The sequence below is a fragment of the Thunnus thynnus genome, chromosome 1 (assembly GCF_963924715.1).
Source record: "Thunnus thynnus chromosome 1, fThuThy2.1, whole genome shotgun sequence".
Classification (NCBI taxonomy): Eukaryota; Metazoa; Chordata; class Actinopteri; order Scombriformes; family Scombridae; genus Thunnus; species Thunnus thynnus.
In genome coordinates this window covers 31,179,521-31,202,478 of record NC_089517.1, presented here as the reverse complement: position 1 = coordinate 31,202,478, position 22,958 = coordinate 31,179,521, and the positions used below count along the sequence as shown (strand labels likewise).

The 22,958-nt window shown below is 41.9% G+C and overlaps 2 protein-coding genes and 1 pseudogene across 2 annotated transcripts; 1 reads left to right on the top strand and 2 right to left on the bottom strand.

Moving 5' to 3' along the window:
* Positions 1–379: 379 nt before the first annotated feature.
* tm2d3 (TM2 domain containing 3) lies at positions 380–5,477 on the top strand. Its single transcript, XM_067595539.1, has 6 exons — positions 380–535; positions 1,281–1,379; positions 2,318–2,478; positions 2,707–2,881; positions 3,931–4,006; positions 4,134–5,477. Exons 1-6 carry the CDS (start codon positions 430–432, stop codon positions 4,297–4,299), a joined length of 783 nt encoding a protein of 260 aa, XP_067451640.1. The 5' UTR covers positions 380–429; the 3' UTR covers positions 4,300–5,477.
* A 3,732-nt stretch (positions 5,478–9,209) lies between these two features.
* On the bottom strand, positions 9,210–15,232 carry larp6a (La ribonucleoprotein 6, translational regulator a). Its single transcript, XM_067595477.1, has 3 exons — positions 14,198–15,232; positions 12,176–12,374; positions 9,210–11,207 (listed from the first exon to the last, which is right to left on the bottom strand). The coding sequence occupies exons 1-3, from the start codon at positions 14,971–14,973 to the stop codon at positions 10,101–10,103; spliced, it is 2,082 nt and encodes a 693-aa protein (XP_067451578.1). The 5' UTR covers positions 14,974–15,232; the 3' UTR covers positions 9,210–10,100.
* Positions 15,233–18,738: 3,506 nt separating this feature from the next.
* On the bottom strand, positions 18,739–22,104 carry LOC137188983 (uncharacterized; annotated as a pseudogene).
* Between the last annotated feature and the right edge of the window lie 854 nt (positions 22,105–22,958).

Here is a 22,958-nt window from a genome sequence, read left to right as displayed (position 1 = left end):
GATGAGGACCAGGAAGTTCTGTTGCTTGTAATGCTGCGTTCAAATACTATAGGAAAGATGCGTGGCGCACATAAAACTCGTTTTAGAAACTAACTTTACCTCATTGATTTTGATGCCGCCACAAATACAGTTGTTACAGATATTGAAATTGGAACATTTGTATTAATAATGGTCATTATAATACAGTCATCACTCTCAAGAATATTGTAGTGTGCTTAGACCTAATCCAAGACGTGTGTGAATGGTTGAATGTAACAATCGCATTATGATCTATTTGTGTCAGCTGAGTTCCTCCTGTGTGGCATCTTAACGGCATTAATAAGAGAAACTGATTCGTAAAACTCCTCTTGCGTCAGACTACTGAAGGATCGCTGACGCTTTTTTCTCCTACGGGACGTGAAGACAGGGTCGTCTCACTCTGCGGCAACAATGGCTACTATCTGTCAGATATGGAGACCGGACCGAGGACGGTGCTTCAAAACCTACGGAATTGTTCTCGTGTTGTTTATGGACCTGGTCTTACAGTGTGTCAACGGTATGTTACAGACTTACGCCACCATTGTTGTGTGTATGGCCAGCTTACATATGTGTAAATTGACATTATCGTACCAACGTTAGCCTTCCTCTCCCTGAGTTAGCATCATCTGGCTAGCTAGCAAGCTCACATCTAGCAATGAAAACATGTGAAGCATTGAGTTGCACTGATTGAACAGATGTTTGGCAAATACAACAGACATCCGTGAGCATTTGAATAGTATTTTACTGACTGTGTTAATATTCTACAAGCCCTGGAAAACAGCTACAATGAGTTAGTTAACGTTACAGGTAAGCTAACGTCTTTGGCTGGGGAGGGCGTCACGTCGAAATTAGTCATATTTTTGGTGTAAGTTAACTGTTAAATAATTTTTAAAAAGTGACAAGACACAACATTTTAGAGACACCGATATTTTCTCATTATGTTTAACTCTCCAAGCAGAGAGTAACACCTTGTTGCCAACTAACACCTCTTTGTACTATAGGTTAAAGTTATTGTAAAGCAGAAATGTTAGCGGTTAGGAAAATAAGCATGTCTATGTTACTATCTTAAAGCGCCTGAACTACATCTTAATAAATGACTTAACATACGTTTGGCTTGTCATTCTCTTGTAACAATGACTTCAACAAATGCTAACGGTGCCCAATTCTGCAATCATTACAATATGTTTTGTATATAGTAGGTTTGTTTACTACAGTCATAGCAGATTTGGACTCATGTCTTATATCCTCTTTTTGCTTTTTAGGATACATGAGCTCTCATATTGGCCAGGAGCTCCCCTACGCCAGAGATGCCCAGCGTGGCTCTGTCATCACCAGCCCAGAGGTCTCTGCTCCAGCCTCAGGTAAACACTCAACCAGAATGTGTTTTAGGATGACATATGTGGGGGACTGCGGATGTAAATTAGCTTTGAGCTAACTCCGGTGCAGTACATCTTTTATGTTAAAAACTGTACACTGTCCCAATAAATAAATTCAATCAATATACATTTAAGGGACCCACTCTTACATTTTTTGCAGAAAAAACTTATAGAGAAATAAGGCACTGTTTTAAGTATTTACTACCCTTAAGTCTGAGGTTAATGACATGCAGTTATTTCACAGAATACATTTGCTGAAATCATATCTACTGTCTTATGAGCCTCACAGCACTCTCCTACTCAAGAATAGTGTTATCAGAAAGGAATTCATCACCAACACCACCAACTATAAACTGCAAATCTGTCTATATCCATAATATATAATACACAGGTACACTGGGTATTTGTAATGTAACATTTTTATTTCTAAAACTTTCATAATAGAAACAAGAATAGAGAAACAATGGCTAGTCTTGAAAGGATTGTTCAACATTCAAATGCTTTTTCTATGTTTTATTTTAAGTTTTCAAATGAAAGGTTATATTTTAAATTTTCTCCCTCTGTCACATCAAAGAGAACATTGCTCTCGTGTTTTCTAGCCTTCCTCATGGCACATTTCTTTTGCTGGCTAGTAGGCAGCCTGAATGGAGCAATCAGGAGTAAATGGCCCCTCTTCAAGGACTCTTTGATGGCCTTTTTGTTGAGGACAGAGTGTTAGTCATTCACTTCCCATTTTTTCCCAATTTGGAAAGAGATTCAAAGGGTTTCAGTCACAACCCTGCTTCTCCCAACACATACGCTGTTGCAACACCCATTAATGACCCCATAAATAAATTCAAATATCAAACTTGCACAAAATCTTGCTTACATCGCATAGATTATTCTAGTTAGAAATTGAACTCCTTATGTTTGCTATATTTCAGCCTCTCCTGCAGATAAAAAGAGCAACACTTCAACCTGTCCTAGTGGGGGATTGTGCAGTCGCTTGCCAGCTGAATGCATTAACTGCAGTTACCACCACAACTGCACATACGGGAAACCAGCTTCCTTCACCTGTAGACCCAACAAAGGAGTTCACTGTATAGTGAGTAGCAGTTTATGTTGTGATAACTGGCACATATGGTCTTATTGTTCTTGTAGCATTTATGTCAGCTGTGACACTAGAAGTTGTCTGTATCTTTCTTGATTAAAGTCACCAAGACAAATTGTTTTGCATAGTGGTAGAATCAGAGATTGTAATAAAAAGCTCTTGTGCTTTAATTTAGAAACTGTTTTGTAGTGATGACGTGATGTGTTTTTGTGTTTATTGCAGGGAGAGTCAGGACAGCAACAAACCAACTTCTCTCTCTCCATCGTGTGTCAGTTCTGCTGGCAGCTGGATCCTTCCCAGTACAAATGCAAAGACTCTACTAACTGCATGACAGTGTCCTGCCCACGCAAGCGATACAACACCACCTGTGACGTGTTAGGTCATGTACATTGTATAGGTATGAAAAAGGATCTGCTTTAAAGGTTGCTTGGTGTCTTTAGAGTAGAGATGACTCTTAAGATAGTCATCAGTGGAGTAAGTGTGTGTGTGTAGTGCCTGAGGGAAGTGTGGGTTTTTACTGATTTTCTTGTTCAGCCTATGTTTACAAATGGAACTTAGCCATTTGTGGTTTCTCTAAAGATTCCAATGCAGGGTTTCACATTCTTTCAGTGATAAATAATGTGATAATTTCCTGTTCGTCAAAGGGAAATGCAGAACATGTATGGGGAAGAAAATGGTAGAAAATCAGTTGGGGGTTTTTTTCTGATGCACATTTACAGTAACTGTGTATGTAGTTGTTAGACCACTGACATTTTTAATGTTGTAGTATCTGAATATCTTACATTTAAGTGATTATGGCCCATGTGGTTTTTAGTCCTCGTCCTCAGGACTTAGAGGACTTTTAGTTTTCTGTTGTCACAATAAAATAAAGAAGTATAATTTAAAATTAATATAACTATATAACGTTTATCACTCTTAACATCTTAACTGTCAATATGAGAACAGTATTTTCAACTGTGTTTTCATAATGGGTTTAGCAATATCTGACCAATCCTCATATCAACCAATCATAACGTAGTAAATAAGGTCATTCATGACAAAGAAGGCCAGTCACACACTTTGTTCTTATTAAGAGTTCTTCTCACTTTTTTCTTTTTTAAATAAAAGTTGCTCTTGACAGCTCAGTGAATATGTCTTAGGAATGTGTATCATTTGTAAAAGACCTGGTTTGAAAATGTTTAGTGCATATGATCCATGATCTCCTCAGATAGATCATCACACAGTCAAGAGCCAGACTGAAAACCAAAAACACAATATTTTACAAAATTAAACACATTTTGTTGATATGTCGTCAATTGTTATTTTCTAGAAATGTTTGTATATTGCACATGTGTCAAGGGAAATGTGCTTTCAGTTATGTTAATTTGTTTTCCTGAAATTTAATGTGGTTTTAGTTTTGTTCGTTTGTTTGGGAAATGTCCGCTAAAGGTCTTTTTCCTTTTGCAGGTAACAGACGTTTTAATAAACGTTTATTTTGCAACTGGACTGGAGGATACAAATGGTCAACAGCACTAGCACTCAGGTAAGCCTGCGAGTTATGGCCGGCTTTGATGCTGTAAACAGTCTTAAAAAGTCCTTGTTGAATCAGAATGTGTGCTCTAAAAGCATCTCTGATTTTCTCTCTTTTTTTCTCTCACCGCTTTCTGTAGCATTACACTTGGTGGTTTTGGAGCAGATCGATTTTATCTGGGCCAGTGGAGAGAGGGTCTGGGCAAGCTGTTCAGTTTTGGAGGCCTGGGCATTTGGACTTTGATAGATGTTCTTCTGATAGGGGTTGGTTATGTGGGACCTGCTGACGGTTCGCTCTACATTTGAAACAAAGCTCTGAGACATGGCTGGATGGTTTGCACCCTGTTCTGCTTCACTCTCAAAGAATGAAGATCTGAGATGCCGTGTTCTTAGCACGTTTGCCCATCTAAGCCTGTTGTGCAACACATCCCCATCCCATCTGCTAGAAAGGAAGTTTTTTCTTCATCACACCAAGGATGACTCTACCCACACAACCACCAGATCAATCCCAATCATTCTGCGTCCGTCTCCTGTTGAGATTCTGCAGATGGAGCTGTGCAGGGGGATGAGGAGCCAGTAATTATGTCTATCGGGTCAGTTTGACTTAACTGATGGTTAGGCTCTGTCATGCTGATATATAGATATGTTTGGTTTCCTGTGGAGCTGTGCTTTCACAGACATCCTGTCACCTTGGAGCCATGTGTTGCTCTTCCCTTATGGCAAGGTAAATGCATCAGTGGGGGTCAAATGGTAACCATGGCTACAGAGCTTTTATGGTAACAGTAGACAAACCGAAAGGTAATATTTATATGTTGAAAGAAAGCATGAATATGCAGAAGGAAAGTATATGTTCACGTGTTTTAACAGGCAGCAGATAGTTGTATCTGTAGATGAATACAACAGTTACTTTGCATGTACTTTTTTTTCTTACATTGAGTCAGCAATGCAGGCCACAACTGTAAGAACATTGCCCCAAGGGCAATATATAATAATACCCTGGCCTTTCAAAAGCTCATATCAAGTGTTGACAAGTTTGAGTTCATTGTTGAAGTTCATATGGTTTATGAATAATGCACAAGATGCACTATAGGTTCAGACAGCAACTGAAACCGGTAAAAAACCAGAAGGGAGCAGAGGTGCAAGAACTATAATTGCTGTCATCACTTACTGCAACCTTTAGATTACAATCTCTAACAATATGTGTTTGTACATATTTTGACACAGTCAGTTTTGGTTTCCCATGTTTGAGATATCCGGTGCATTCAAATGGTATTTTTCCCCAAACACATATCATTCTTCACATTGCAACAAAATACTATCTGTGTACTAACACTGTAGGATCTTTTCTTGATACTGTGTGGCATAAATTGGTTCACCTCTCAGTTCATGTAAATTCTGTTTTTGATGCCAAGTCATTTTTTTTCTGTTGCAACACTGTAAATTACATTTTTTTTAAGTTATGTAAATAAAATTGTGAAATATTACATGTTTATCTAATTGTGTTTCTAGTACTAACAAACTGTCAGTCAATATATGATAACTATGGCTAATGTTTTCATTTACTGTGGTGGATCACACTGCAACGTGGTCAGGTTTTACAGTAAAACAGTGAAGTTTGATGGCAAAAGAAAAGCTGAACAAGCTATTGACTGTAGAGTATAAACACAAATATACTTAAAGATCCCTTTCTAGTTTAATTTTCATTAAGCAAGCAGCCTGCATCATTAGTTGACTGTTTGAACAATATTCCTGGATAAAATCCCTCTTGATTTTCTTTCTGATGTTCTTTCAATTCCTTAAAGAGAGACACATTTGTCTTTTTTTCCATCACCTGCAAGGTAAGAGGTCCACGTCATTTGAGGATATTGAACTTGAGCAGGACAGATGCTTTGATTGAAGGGGCCATGAGCATGTTTCTTCTGATTGAATGCTGTTCTCCCTGCAGCCTCTGATAGGAATTCAGAGCTCTATTATTAGCGGAGGTCATTTTCACAGATGTCTGTGCTTTTTCTCACATTAAACACAGTGAGTGGTGCCAGAAGCCTATGTAACCTACAGGCGTGTGACAGAAGGAGAGCTAGCAGTGGTGAAACCTGTTCAGCAGAGAGTGGCAGGGTTATATAGTGCAGTCATTTAAGTAAATCAGTTATGCTTAAGTTTTTACAACAGCACCATTTAATTCCACAATAGATGTCGATGTCTCTGTGCTTATGTTACATAATGAGAGTGCAAAAAAAAAAAAAAAAAAAAAGCACGAAGCAAAAAAATAATTTCCTTTCTAGTACGTTCGTGGGTTTTGTGTCGACTTTTCCAATTGGCTGCTTTGTTCAGACTGTTGTAAATTTACTCCACCCTCATTCTAGTTCCTCAAATTTGACACCAGTGGCTCACAGCCTATACTCCCTCTCACTCCCTCCCACAGACTGATGCAAGTGTTAGTCATGTATCCTGAGTTGAGGAAGAGACATGAAATGCTAACCTATATTTATAGGGACACAATTTTGTATTTTATGTCATGTTATGATGAAATATTGACGAAAGGCTTCATAATCCTGAATCCACAATATATTCTTGTTGCCCCCGATTGCCCCAGAGGGACTTCAGTTTGTCTGACTCAAAATATGTGGTCATGTGCAGGCATGTATGAGTTTACATGCATTTGTGACCTTATGTCAGCTGTCAATGTATATTACATGTAACGCATACTGAACAAGTGTATTTTTGTATGTCTGTGTGTGTAAGTATGTGCATTTAAAACAGTATGATGAATAAGATGATGGTAGAACATAATGCTTAGTGCGCAATGATGTGACAAACTCTATAATACTGGACACATACACAAAGCTGGAAGGTACTCTTCTTTAACAGATGTGATCTGATCACCACATCTTACTGATTATGTCTGGGAAACATCAAGTCTGAAATAAACAACTAAATGACTGCACTGAATAACTTTGTATTCACACATCAATGGATACTGCTCAATTACAAATAATGGCCAGAGTGGTATTTGGTTTTTGCTATTATTTCTCTTTATGAAGTTCCCATTTGCTGTGAGTATGAAACCATTCTTAAAGATAATTATATAGAACTTCGTCTCATGAGAATAATAGTTTAATTTTATGGTACTTATCCCAAACAGTAATTATTCACATGGTTATAATGAACATCATCAGCAGTAGAGCCAAAATATTGTCTGTCAAAGACAGACAGTATCACGACTTCCTAATTTTGCATTGCTAATCATGGAAAGAGGAGAACAAAAGTTTATTCATCCCACTCTTACGCAATCCCACTTAGTACCATCACAGCTCTGAATTTTGAAGCATAGGTTCTGACCCTCTTTATACCTAGCAGATTGTGTCCTCACATTATGCTCACTCCTACAAGAGATAGCATCTCTAATAAAAAAGTGGATAAACAGAATACTGTAACAGCATGAATCCAAAAGTCTAACAACTATAAACCCAATGTTTGCTCCTTTTCTCTCACAATTTTCTAAGGAGCATTTGAAACCATCTGAGGATGTGGCACAAATTACAGTGCCCATAAATATTCACCTCCACACTTTTTCATTTCATATTGTAACACAACACTGAATCACAATGGTGTAATTAGCTTTTTTTGACACTAATCAACAGAGGACAATTTAACAGAGACATAAAAGCAAATTTCTACAGTGGCATCTAAATTAAGAACAAATATAAACCAAAATAAATGATTGCATGTACCGTTTGCTATGGCATACAAATCATCAGCAGTGCTTCCTTTTGTTTTGTTTTTTTGTTTTTTAAAAAAGCATGTGGTTAGCAGAATAAGAGATCACCTGTGTGTATTTGGGGAGTGACAAGTGTTTTCAACATAGCTGTGTATCCAGCTGTGGGACCATTTCATGGCAAAAAAAAGAGGAACATTCCAGATGAATTTGAGACAAAGCTAACAGTGGATAGGGAAGGGTACCAGAACACTTCCAATACTGAATAGCCTTCAAAAATAAATCCCCAATAAAAGTGTTTTTGTGAGAGCGTTAGTGAAGAAGCCACCAAGAGGACAATATGAAGGAGCTGCAGGTTTCCACGGCTGAGACGGGACACACTGAAAACAACAGCTGCTGCTCCTCCAGCTGCACCTTTACGGCTGTCACTAGCTGACATCTAGGCTAGAAGACATGTAGCAGACTAACACAAAATGGAGGAAAGTTATGTGGTCTGGTGAGACATCAAACACACGAAATCCTGTGTGTGATGCAAGTCAAACACTGCACATCAGCAGATACACATCATCCCCAGCATGTAACCTGTTGATGATGGCAGCATCATGCTGTGGGGATGCTCCTGTGTAGCAGGCCCTGGAAGGCTTGTGAAAGAAGAGGTTAACATAAATGCAGCAAAACAGAGACAGGAAAACCTGCTTCAGTCTGCCAGAGAACTGCAGAGGATGATTTATTTTCCAGCAGGACAACAAACCCCAAACATAAATCCAAAGTTATGCAGGAATGTACTGTATTCAAAACAACAATGACACAGTCCACTGGCCAATTCTGAATCCAAACCACAATCATCATGAATTTGTGGTGAGACGTGAAAGAATTGCTGTTTTGTCACAGTCACCATGCAACTTGACAGGGATTTAGCAAAGAAGAAAGGGGAAGTCCAGATGCACAAACCTGATACAGACACATCCACAGGCTCATGCTGTAGCTGTCAAGGTGCATCTGCTACATACTGACTTGTGTGGATGAACACTAATGCAACCACTTATATTGTATTTAGATTCTATAAATTTGCAGCAGTCTTTAAACGTTGACATTACACTTGTCCTAATGATCTGTATCCAAAACTTACACCCACTGGGAGTCCAATGGGAGTGATACCATCTCTGGATGTTGCACATACTAAGATATTGGGAGCTTGAATAAATCACCTCTGTGACTGGCCTGTTCTTCCATTTTGTCAGTTTTCTGTTCCTTGTAGCTGGCTGATATAGCTCATAACCCATTAATTCTCTTTTCATCCTCCCATCTGTGCAGTCCATTTTAAAACATACCAGTGTGCCAATTCTGCTTTCCAAGTCTGGAATCACTTCTACAGTTTTGGCACAGCAGCATTATCTTGCCTTACATATTGAAATGAAAAATAAGCTTGAGTCATTGTTGTTTCAGACTGTCACAACCACCTAAAAATGTGTCACAAACAAAAGAAAAAAAGTCAGGCCAATTGCAATTTTAGTGATTTATTTGTACAATAGGAATCACACTGTACAAATACCCCAGCTCAGATGTAAATGCAAGAACATAAGACCTGCTTGACTTGATCATCCCTCAAACCTCACTGTGAGCTTAGACTGATGGAAACCAATATGACAAGGAAAAATAAAGCTAAAAAATAAATAAAGCAGCTACCTGCCAAACAAATAAACATTTACAGGGCTAGAAGAGACCTTTCCCAACTAAGTGCCAAAGCATACTGAAAATGTTGAAATTAAAAAAGGCAAAAATAAAAAAATCATGTGAAAGTTCAACTGTCCAACCTTTATGGCAGTGGAGCAATTATGGCCTCAGTTTAAATAGCATGTAAAAATGGAACTCACAGTAGACAAATACAGAAAAAAGGCATATGGTGATATCCCTATAAGGTCCATGTGCCTATGCCACGCACACCACTTACATTTACACAGCATCCACAGACAATATTGTGAGCTTTTACACACATACGTCAAGACAGAGGACACTTTTCAATTAAAAAAAAAGAAAAGAAAAGAAAAGAAAAAAAAAGAAAGAAAGTGTGCTCCAACCTGCCCCATGTAGAACAAGTTTAGACAGCAATGTAGGTGAAATGGTCCATTTCAATGGAGTCTGTGAATTTTTCTCTCAAACAAATATCAATTTACATTCACTCAAAATTCCATTAGTAAATCCCTAATGTTACCATGTCAACTCAAAACCTCGTATAAAAATATAACAAAGACTGAAAACTGATGCACTCAACAAAAATATATCTACACAGTCTTAAATGTGAGGTGGGGGCTGAGCGACAAGGCCAAGAACAGCTCAAATTTCCATCATTTTATCTCTGGGGGGTAAGGAATGCATAAGGATCCTCTACATATCAAGTCTGAGTGGCTGCAGTCTTTCCCCTCTCACCAACAGTGACACAGTGAAAGCCACGGGTTCCATCAGGACCCCTTGGCAGCCTCATTACACCTGGTGGCAGGCCATCGGCGTTCTGGATCTTTCTACCCAGCATCGGACTGCCAACTGGACTGCTCTCCTGAGATGCCACCTGCTTGCGCCGCTGAACCCATGGGCTCCCTGAAGGGGTAAGGCTACTGTCCGAAGAGTAGTCTGCCCAGCGACGCCCAGGCTCAGGGCTCAGTCTGCCCTCGATGACTAAAGGAGACTTGTGGGAATGAGGAGATTTGCGTTGAGGACAGGGGCTGGCACGGGGACTCGACCAGGGACTGTTACGTGGGGACATCCCAGGACTCAGGTGATTGTTCTGGAAGCTGATGCCTGCAGTAGTGGGGCTGAGCTTGTTGCAGGACTGAGACTTTCTGGCCAGCCGGGGCGACGTCGGATTGCTCTCCGTCTCTGAGGAGCTGCAGGCCGAGTCGTCCCCGTGGTATTGAAGCTCTCGTACTCTGCTGTTGAGCGAGCGACTTTTGCGCATCCCTCCCTCCTCGCGCGGCCGTTCTTTGGGTACCTTCTTCTTGGGCGGCTTGGTGCCAATCAGGACAACTTTCAACCCCAGCGAACTGGCTCCTCCGTCCTCGCTCCCCACAGCTTCATTGGCTTTAACAGCAGCCTCCACCTCCTCAAACTCCACAATGGCACATTCCTCCATGCCCAGCTGGGTGTAGCGGCCGCTCAGCCTCTTCAGGTCAGCCGGCAGGTCCTTCCCGGGCTTCAGGACTCTGACAGAAGCAATGGCGCCATATGTTCCAAACGCTTTCAGCAATAGCTTCATCAGCTGCTCCTGCTGAGTGGCTCCTCCCTCACTGCCTCCATTATCCTTAGTGCCTCCTGTGAGAGCAGCCAGCTCTGGCCACCTGTGCAAATCACTTAACAGCAGCATGCGACTAGGCAATGACTCGCTGGCAAAGACTGGCACTGCGGACTTGCGTCGCACCTTCCGCCCCTCGTCGTTCAGCTCAAGTATCTTTGAGTGTCTTAGAGCGTAAGCAGTTGTTCTCCAGTCACGAGTCAAGTGCTTCACCTGCAAAGAGACAATGCTAGTGTTACATAGGTGGGACGCTGAGTGGTTTAAGAGGGCCATCTCATAAACACTAGGTCACTAATTTGATCCCTGTGACAACTTCTCTTTGTTTGAAGCATCAGTTGAAAAACATTCATTTAAGTCCATCAGCAGGATCAATTAGTAGTGTGTACCGCCTTCCTTTTAGTCATACTTCCTGAATCAATAACTGTACTGATGGCATTATAACCGATTCAACACAACCAAACATCCTGGTTTCATGGCATTATTCAATTTATCACTGTATAATGTGCCCATGTTTAAAATGAGTCACCTCACATTTGAATCCTTGTTTATTATAAAAATGAATGTGTGTGGGGAATCCGATAACTCGTGGAATAAACAGATAAAAATAAACAAAAAAAACACAACAACCAACAAATCTGCATGCATGAGCCTAAAGTAGCACCAGCTGTTGTGAATGAATGTGAGAATCTTATTCCATCCTCAACAGATAGTCATGTTGACACTAGAAACAGCCAATTTAAAGGAATCTCTTGCGCTTCAGTCCCTCCACAGACGGTGCTCTCAGAATAGGACACTCATTGGTATTCAATTCTCATGAGCCTCTGCGTCATTTGGAATTAAAAATGGCAGACTTGGAGCTTTATCAAGGTTTCCATTTTAAAAATGCTTTTCTCCAAGCCTTGCTTTAAACTTCATTTGAACATTTTGGTCAGTGTTCAAGTATCTTGAATGCTGGTTTTGGTTGTACGCTATACCCAGTCGACTACCTCAGAAATATCAAAATATAACATTAAAAAAAACATTAGCTACCAGTGGACTATTTAGCATATATGTACACTGTATTTTTAGCCTGTAATAGCAAAGACTTTGTGTGCAGTTTCTAGCCTTATCAGGACAGGTAATTAAAATTGATTTCTATTGTGCTTCCAGAGTATGCCTGAGTGCTTTGCAAACATGGTTACCTTTTTAAATGAGGTGAGCAACTTGACGCTGACAAACCCAAGTTTGTTGCGTCTGACATGTTTGAGCAAGAAGGCATCATGCTCCAGGTTCTCATCAGACAGGTAGTATTCGATCTGAACAACCAACTTTTGAATGAGTTCTGGATCTGGGGGCTGCCAGCTCTCCTCCTCCAACTCCCCTCCACTGGTCCCGGCACCGCTGTGTGTGGGAAGACAACATGCATCATGGTCAGCAGACTCTTCCCTAGTACATCATTGAAAGCAGCAGATTGCTTCATATACTCAACTGCCAGCATTACAACTGTTACACATTTCATTTTCATTAATACAATAAGCCAGAGGCTTACAAGTTGTTGGCAGGAATACATCCTCATCCCTCTGCAACATGCTTGCGCTAAGAGAGATCGACTCTGCTGCTATTTGCTTCCCCTTTTTCACATTTTCCTTGCAGCAGTGACAAGCTGTGTCTCTAGCCATAGTCACCATGCCTCAGTGCCAGACCTCGACACCACAGTGCCCCACCAATCCTGAAAGTGCCAAGACCTCTCCATCTGAAGGGTGCAGAATCGCAGGCTCACCCTCCCACACAGAATATGGTAGCTCATCAAATCCACTTCACACGATTTACAAAAACTGGTAGAAACACTGCAGAGCAGAGACTTTAGGCACATTTTGATCTCAGTCAGACACCTGGCTGACGCTGTGAAGCAGTGCAGTAAGTTGGCCTGGCAGATTAGAGTGAGGGTCTGAATGAAATTTTGTGGGATGACTCATCACCTCCTTCAGCATCCTCCCTCCTTCCCTCCCTCGCACACCCTCAGTCAACAGCTTTCTAGCCGGCTGACCACACAGCTGGCACGAGCCCACAGCCTCCTCAGAACTTCAGATGAAGACAACCACAAGCATAAAAGAGAATACTGTCAGCCAAACGAGATAATCTAAATATGTAAATTAAAGAAAACACAGCAAGAATGCTAGGGATACTGGAAATAGGCTGTGATTAAGTTCACTCTCAAATCAGTATTAAGTAGCACACTGTAACTCTCTAAAGGAATGTTACAGTAGCATGTAAAGAAAAATGACATTATGCACTTCCTCTCCCTGTGAGTTCCGGGCATGCTTCCTATCAGAGCTCGTGTGAAAATACATCCTGCGAGACAAACGTGTTGCAAAGCAAAGGTCTGCACAGGTGTTACAGAAGCTCTTTGTGCCAAACAGCCATTAAGGTGTAACCGACAAACAAACTGAAACGCTTGATTTGGAGAGAGCGATTTATTTTCCCCTTTGGCCTTTCTATCACTGACTCACTCTTTGCGCAACCAGTCCGAGTAGGGAACTTATAGGCCAGAGGATAAAAATAGCAGGCCATGACGCAGGGGAATTAGATTAAAGTGAAGGTGCCATCCTTTATCCTCAGGTGCCTGCTTTTCCCAGCACTGATGCTGCCTACAGGTGGTTAAACATTTTCCCGCCGTCCCACCCAGGAGATAATAATATCCCCGAGGTATGACTGTGAGGATTTACACTCCCAATTGTGAGCATCTATTGTCCTCGCACATTCTGATGTTTGCTGTCTTTTGTTGTCGCTGTGATACACCTGTTGAGATTGTGGTTTTATTTGTACAGCATCTTTTTACACAACTGACATTCTTTCAGTGAAACAAAAAACAATACAACTATACCCAAACTGCTCTGCTCATGTGTTGGCTGTTCACCAAATGAAGTTACCGGTCAATACTGTGAAGCGATAAAATCCGACGCAGAAATAAACTGGTAGGGTTGCAATAACCTTGACAGCAAGAGGACAACGTTTCATTCACCCTCTAACCTCATTGACCCCAGTGTTTAGCTTACACTTGTAGCCTATTTGGGTGATAGTTTACCCCCAATCTATTGAACAAGACAAATTTGACAAATTCATGAAAGTAAAAGTCTTTACAGGCCAAGAGAGCAGTGTTTGTTTGCCCTTGTTGTTACCACATCATTTGCTATTAAGACTTAAAAGTAGTAAATAACTCAAACCTTGATTTGTCATGTCTTCCGATTTCGTCCTCGCTACAGCTGCCTCCAAGGAAGTCAATATTATTGGATGACAATTCTTCGGGTTCCTCGTCTTCCGCCGCTTGAATAGCTACTGTTATCGTGACTGTCCCCATCTCCTGCGAGTGCTGATCCACGGTGATTACCTCATCGATACCCTGCTCCGCCGACGCATCTGAGGCGCGCTCCGCTGGGTTCGGACTGGGGATCCCTGCGGACCCACTCATGTTCCTCGAATAAGTCAAGGTGTTTCCACCCGCTCCCTTCCTTTCCTCGGTTGTAGCAGCAGCAGCAGCGCCTCCCTGGAAGCTTGTAATCTCGCTCGACTCGAAGTCACAGACAGGATACGGGGTGCGTAAAGCTGCTCGACGCTTCCTCGGGCACCAGCGATGGCGGAGAAGCACCCAGGTGGCTCCGAAGACGCGCTCCACGGCTCGCCAGAGACCCCCGATCCAGATCCGACCCGACGGAGGGCCCTGAGGAACAGCGGGGTTTGTAGCAGCCAGCGAGACGCAGCCTGGACCTGGTGAGACCGAGGGGCTGGAGCCTCCTTGTGCTTCTACTGCCGCTGCCGCTGCTACTGCTGCTACTTCCTCATATGTAAGAGGCTTTCTGCTTTTGAAACGAGCTCTGGGATTGGGCCGCGGCAGCGTCTCTTCGCACTCATTCCCAATCCGCAAGCAAAAACTGACACAAAGCCAAGAGGGAGGCAAGAGGAAAGAGAGGCAACGCATGAAGGCGTTCACTAAAGCGTGCATATTTCTGTTTCTCTTTTTTTTCACACACAGATCGTTACACACGGAGTGTTTCTTTTTTTCTGTGAGGACACGAATGCCCCGTTCACATGTGTCTAAGTAGGGGAGCAAATTCGCATGTTCCTCTCTAATTGGGAAATTGTCGTGCCAAGGACTACCCCTTCTCTAAGGCCCTTAATTGGATAATAGGCTTTTTAGCGTCTAGTTGCACGCAGGAGGCAAGTGGTGCATGTGCCTGGAGGAAGAAGGAAACATGAATGAATAGTAGATCTAGATCATTGATGGCAAGTCAGGGATTGCAAAGGCTAGTAGCCTACCAAAGCCCCAGGTTACACATATGGGATCTATAAACTGTAGATTTGTGCATTCCAGATTTTTATTTGGTGGTTTGGTACACAACTCTTGACCAGGGCTTCCACCAGAACCATTACCAAAAAGGACCACCAAAAAAGTCTATAAATTTTTCTCTATTCTTTTATTTTCATTATTTTATGTATCTATTTATCTGTCCTAAATGCTGTTTCAAAGCCTTTTCCACACTGCTTGGAATATAATTCTGGTTGATAAATAGGCCTAAAAACAGTTTTCTTGCCTAAAAACAGACATAGGCTATTGAGTATTGACTCTAAAGAAATATTAGAATCAATCTTAAAACCTTATTTGTACATAATTGTAGTAAACTCCCATGCAGGTCTGTAAAACCTCCAGATTCCTAGAAATAATCCTGAGGACATGACCTCCTGCTTGGCCTATAGAGATTACAGTGTAACTGTAGTAAAAAAATAAAGTAAATTATGATGTTTTTCCTATCGGAGAAAGCCACTAGGACCTCCAAAAGAAAGTGTGGGGAGCAGGAATTCATTTAGAATCAGAGATTTCTGTCATCCTATTTAATGGCATACACAGTTAATTAGCAGGGAGCATTAAACAGTCATTTGAATACTTCTCTGTAGGCTATACCTCAAGTTCATTTCCTTTGCTTGTTGTTGGCTTCCATCCTAATAACTCTGTAAATCACCCATACCAATTTTGTTGGCTGTTGCCAGCCCTGCATGAAATGTCTTTACTCCCCGCATTGGCAAGCCAGGCTCACAGCTGGTGGGCAGTCTGACTCATTCTCTGCACCACATGCCATACAGTGCTCCAGTTTGTGGACAATGCAGCATGGGGGAGAGGGAGAGAGAGTGAGAGAGAGAAACAATGTGAGAGGGAGAAAGAGGGGGATAAAGGAATAATATTAAGTGTTTCATTTCTTAGTGAGGACTAAAATCATATTCTCTCAGGATCATTTCAACTGTTTCCAAAGCAAAGAAACTTGTTTGAAGACTTATAAAATCATGTCTCATTTGTGATCAGACATATTCTGCCTTGTTTGATTGAATCTGCACTACAATTTCCAGAAAAACAACTTGAAGCAATAAAATTACAGTACGAATCAATGTGCATTGTGAACTGCACTAGAGGCAACATGAGAATGGAAAGCACCTGCAAGTAGTGTTGCAGCCCACTTCCTCTTTTTAGGGATGGCTTCCCCAGTTTGACGTAGATGACTTCTCTAAGGTCCTCTTTCAATCATCTGTGCCCAAAATTTGTACAAAAAAATCAACAAAAATGTACAAAAAGGGATATTGTCCACACTTATTTATGTCACTGGGGGTGTACAAATAGAGACACCATTCAGTGTAATACAATACCACAATACCACAAAGAAGCCTCCAACATGTCCATAAATCAACACCTCTCTGACACATTCTTGACAAAAATTAAATAAGAGTATAACTTCATGAAGATAAGATATATTACAGGGTTCTTGTATCTTATTAGATTTATCTAGGTGCACTAATAAGCTGGAGACTCAGTCAAGCTTTACATGCCATTCTAAAAATCCCTCTCCAGGCATTTCCTTCTAATTCACACACTAACACAGCTTGTTCATTTTGCATAATTACCATTTCCCCACCTTTGGCTCCCACTGCACCCCCAGCCCTCCAAGGTGAAGTCTCTCTTTGAATTGCATCACCAAAGAAACCCCCCACCCACCCGCCTCTTTCTTCTGTCTGCAGTTTTTTTTTTCTAAGACAGCTTGGGCTGCAGTTAGTATTGAGATATTGTGATATGGGTTTATACAAATCAACTGAATTTCTCTTAAGTTATGCGATGACTCTGTTGTGATCTTAATTGCATATGTAATCTTAATAAATCTTGTAATCAGTTTGTAGAACAGATGAAACCTCTTGGATGAGTATTTAAACATCTTCAAGATAAAAACAGCAAGTCCAACTGGCTCACATAGTACTTCTAGATATTTTATGACCTGGAAGTCTGAGAATCTTCATAGACACTTTATGACACACTTAACAATATGTGATTGTGCAGTAGGGACTGTTATTTGCAAATTGAATTAAATTAAATTAAAATTAATTTAAATTCAAATACAGTATATGAATCTACTGGTAGTATAAGTAAATTAATTATAACCTCAATGCTGGGACCAATAATTCAATATCAATCCCTATTCAGTTTTTGCTCACTGCAAAAATGACTAGTCTTCATGCAACATCAATAATTATGTGACATCTACATCATTAGCACAGGTTTAGAAACATGGGACCCAACCACCACCAGTAAAGAACCAATAAAAGTCACTTGGATGAACAGCACATCCAGTTCCCTTTGAGGTAGTAATTCTTGATGTAAGATAGAAGGAGACCTATTGTGTTAAAACCTGCTATGTCACTTGCATAGTTGCAGTAATTGTTGCTGTAAGCAGGGGGTACAATAGTTGTAGGCTAACATTAATATAAAGGCCACAGAGAGAAATGTCTACAGCAGTTTTAATAAAGAATTTTTGAATACTGTAGGTCACTGAAAACAATAGTTTGTTTTTTTTTACTCTTAGAGGCTCTCCTCTCTTTGTCTGCACAGATTGACATTATTGGTATGAGAACATGGCAGATGGAGGGGGCCTTGGTAACCAATCTGTTTTCCCCTTCCTTGTGTGTTTCCTCTCTCCATGTTTGAGCAGTTTTGCAAAAAATGGGGGATGGTTAAATTACCCCATGAGGAAATGTTAACATCCCTCCATCTCTTGCAGCTATGTTGAATGGAAGGCTGTTTTGGCATGTGAACTAATCAGTTTCAACCTTAGATATATCTTGCATTAATTTAATTGATTAAAGTAAAGAATAAAAAAAAATCCCTTCATTCTGCCTTTTTTACTTTGTCAGGTTACTGGGGGAGTGGGTTACTGTGGACCTATTGAACATTTCAGTCAAACCTGGTTATTCTTTGGATTCTTTGCTATGGGTATTCTTTTCATACTGAATGTTTCAAATAACCCAGTGCTACAGCCACCCTGGTTTCCTACAGCTAAAGTAATTCTTATATAGAGGTTGTTGCATAAATAATGAATTGACAGCTTGAAATCATTAACTCAGAGCTGTAAGTAATATCCTTTTCCCTGTAACTGTGGCATGACATACATCTTTTCAGCTCTTGTGTATAAAAAAAAACAAAAAAATCATATGAAATGGATTTAGTGACTGTCACTCTCCCAGTCACACATGCACACACACACACACACACACACACACACACACACACACACACACACACAGTTTGTAGAAAGGAGCAGATATATGACACTGATCCATTACTTATAATGTGATAATATGTTTACAAATAATGTCCCTGTTTTTACATTTGCATATCCTCTGCCAGTCAAAGTAGGGGTTGTGCTGTGCTGCTGTCAACAAATCAGCACTCCTTGGTACAATTACACCATGTTTATGTTTGCATTGCTTATGATAAAAAAGCCACACTTGTATATATTTGCTGTTCTAACAAGCAGCATATCTCATATCTAATTTCCACTACTACATTTATCCATCTCACTGCTAACAGATATCCTTAAGAAAAAAATACATGTAAATACACATGCAATAAATGTCACACTTACACAAGGAGTTCTTTTATACACTTTGTGGTGCAACCTGGACACAGCATCAGTGATGAACCTGAGGTTATCAGGTGACTCAGGTCTTAACATCAGACACCCTCATCCGGCCGATGCAGCAGGGATTATCAAGCCCAAAACTTGTGTCCAGGTAGCGCATTACGCCATTACGCTTCTTCAACCAGAGCCAACGGGAAGCCTTTTCAGTGGCTTCCAAGATGTTCCTAATGACTCTTCTTCTTTGCAGTCCACATATCCCCAGGAGTCCACTTCAGCTGGCTCACAGCGATTCTACCCATTCTTCCGACAATCAGCTACCAGATCTGCATACCTGGTTCTCTTCCTTTCTTGCGCTTCCTCCATCCGACCTTCCAGGGGGACAGTTAGCTCTTGCAAAACCACTTGCTTGGTTGCCATGGACATCAGGACCATGTCTGGCCTGAGTGTGGTCGCTACAATGGTGTCTGGGAACCTCAGTTGTCGCCCTAGGTTGACCAGGAACTGCCAGTCTCTTGCTGTTGTGAGCAGTCCACCCTTGGCCTTTGGCCGGGGCTGGGGCTGAGGCTTCTCCCCTCCTTTTTGGGTGTTACTGCTTACTGTAGCTGATGCCAGTGCAGTTGGTGTTTGCTACTGCCTGCAGAACTTGGTCATAGTGCCAATGATACTGCCCCTCTCCCAAGGCCTTTGGACAGCAGCTGAGGATGCTCTTTTCTGGCAGAGTTGGCACGCAGGTGAGTTTGCCAGACCCCAGCTGAACAAGTTGGACATCATACACTGACTGGGCCAAGAACTTGAATCGGTGTGGTTCTGCCTTTCAGAGTTCTGCCCTGGTGATCTTTTGGCCGGTTGTATGTTCCCACTTGGTCCAGGCCCCCTGATTGCACATACCCACCATTCCTCTATAGCGAGCTTCCTCCACCTCTGCACGTACCTCCTCCTGGATTAGCTTTCACCTCTCCTTTCCTCAGGATTTACTGTAACAAGGTCTTGAAATGCTCCCGAGCCCGGCCCGACCAGTTGCCACAGTGCCCATCAGGATGCTGTGCTGCAACCTAGCCTCAGCCTGCTTAACTGTTCTGATCTTGATGCCCACTGAGGGATCCTTGGTGTCAGCAGAATCTTGGTAGAGCAGGACTTCTTTGGCTCAGGTGACCTTGAACTCCTCTGCCAGACTGCTGAAAGGAAGCTGCAGCTTGGTGTTATGCCCGTACAGGGCGATGCTGCTTAGGCTCCACAACAGGCCTACCCATCCGCTCAGGGACTGGCTGATCTTCCTTTCGAAGCCCTCCACGATGGTGACTGGGGCTTTGTAGATTAGCAGTGATCAGAGGAGTCGAGGCAGGACATTCAGGCCTTGAATTTTCCAGGAAGCCCTGACTTGGCCACTGTGGAGAGCCAAGTGTTGAGGTCATCACTGGTTGCTTGGCGTGCTGCTGTGTCCTTCAGATTGCTGGTGAAGATCTTAACCAGGCTCTTGACTGGCTTTTCTGTCACAGATGGATGGATGTCTCCCAAAGAGAGGCATAACTGGTCAGTTATTCTTCCTTTCCTGAGGACCAGATACCTGGTTTTTGTGGGCTTGAAGCTTATTCTTGCCAATATAAGGAGCCATTTACGTCCTTGAAGAAGCCACCTGTATTCAGGCACTGATGTTGTCGTTACCATTAGGTCATCCATGAACACTCTGATTGGGGGTTATTGAGTGCCAGATTTCGACAAGGGACCTCTGTACTCTGCTTCCGCAGACTTCACAAGCATATACATGGCCTGTGCAAACAGGTACACAGAAATTGTGCAGCCAGTGATGACATCCTTTCTAGCCGATGACACACTAATGTCGAAGTCCCAGAGGACACCCTCAGACTAAAGTTGTTGTAATAGTCAAGGATGAAGTTTCGGATCTTCTCTGGAACATGGTATTTAGTCAAGGGTGATTCTATTAGCTTGTGTGGGATTGATCTGTAGGCATTAGCAAGGTCCAGCCACAACACTGCTAAGTCTCCCCTCCTTTCTCACGCCACTCTGATCAGTTGGTTTACCACACCTGTGTGTTCTATGCATCCTTGAACACCTGGGACTCCTCCCTTCTGCACTGAAGCATCTATGTAGGAGTTCTTCAGGAGAAATCCCGTTGATAACAATCTGGAAGAGGGTCTTATATTCCACACTGAGGATTGAGATCATCCTGAATTGCTCAATGTTGCTTATGTTCTCCTCCTTAGGTATCCATACGCCTTCTGCATATCTCCACTGCTGAGGCACCTTTCTTCTTCCTCCAGATCACCCTGTAGATCTTCCAGGTGACCACTACGTTTCTGTCCCAGTAGCTTCTTCCTAAATCCAAATGGATTTGCAATTAAGGCACTGCACTTGTGGGCCTTCTCTTTGCCCCTTCTTCCTGTGCCACTCAGTGTGCAGAAGGGTGATTAGATTTTTTCTTACCGCGCCTGGAAGTTCTGCCAGGGCTGCCTTCTCTACCTCATTTACCTTTCTGTACTGGATCTTGAGTGTCCTTCACTCTTGTCTAATTTGGATGATCTTGACCTCCTGTCAGTTTGGATTTGGTCCTGGAGTAGTCTCAGTGGCCCATTGTTTCTCAACACTGAGCCTCTCTGAGGCGATGCTGATTATGAAGGTGCTCGTTGTCTGGAGCCTGTGGTCTGCATCCACATCTTCATTGAACTGGAGCCACTCTGACTCTTGGCAGCAGGCCAAAAACCTGATGATGTTCTGATTGTCTGCTTTGGGGTGTAGCTCATGGATCTTGGAGGTTCTGGGCACTGTGGGGTGTCTTCGGGCCTGGCTCCTCCTCCGTCTCACCAGGTGCTGTATCAGATACTAGCACTTCTCATTGCACCACTTGCACCTTCCTCAAGCAGCCCACCTTGGTCTGGTGGATCTTTAGACCCCTTGGGTTTTTGTAGACCTTGCCCCCTCTGCAGACTGCACTCGTAGTTGTTTGCTCATTAGCTTCGGTTGTTACCAGTACATCCGTCTGTTTGGGGTGCCCTCTCAGGCACCCCCGGAGGTATTTCTCTGAAAGGCTCTTCGTAGCATATTTGTGGGTGCTTCCTCTCAAGAGCTGCAGCTTGGTGTGCTAAACATCCCTGCCCTGGGTGCTGTCTCTCCAGGCTGTCCACTGTCTCTCCAGTCGTCACCACACTATTAGCAGTGGTCATCCAGCCTTTTCCTGGAGGTCAATGGCATCACTATACTGTGTTAGTTCTTTGATACACCTTGTGGTGTAACTTGGACACATTGTCAGTGATGAACATTATAACAAAGATAAAATAATTAGGAAGAATACACATCATAGACTAGGGCAAGGATACATGAGATAAAGATAAAATGTGAAAAATACAGGAACAACACCTTTTATTGGCTCTGTGTCTATGTTTCTTCTATGCTATATGAAGCAAAGCTGCATAGATCTATCTATAAAACAAACAAAACACCGGTCATCAAAAGCATCACACTGATGATGGCCTCTGACTGAAACGTATCTGTTTCTCTCCACAATAAATAATAAAAAAATAAATCTGTGAGTGCCCGTGTTTTGTTTGTTTCATCCTTGCCACAACCATGCACCCAATACTCTGTTCAAGACTTGGAGCTGTGCACGCCGCTACTTTTCACTATAGATCCATCTATACTAAGCTGGAGTTTACATTGTACTCTTTCAATATGGCCTGTCACACAAACTGTTGATGATCACCTCCCATAATATGTGTCAGCCTGCGCTTCATGAATAGATTGTGACAGGCAGTGTGTGGGATGTCCCTTTGATGAATCTGGACTTGTGTTCTCTCAGCAACCGCTTATTACTGCCAGAGTAAAAAGGGTGAAAATACATTACACATTCTATTTTATCACATTTGGTGTTCTGTGGTAGTTCTGACTGAGACTAAATGGGTAGTCACCTGAGCTATATTGTCATTAGAGCAAAAGAAAGAGTGCCTGTAGATAAAGAGATAGTTATGACAGAGATGAATAAGTATATAATAATTCCAAAATATCTGAGAAATGCAAGAAG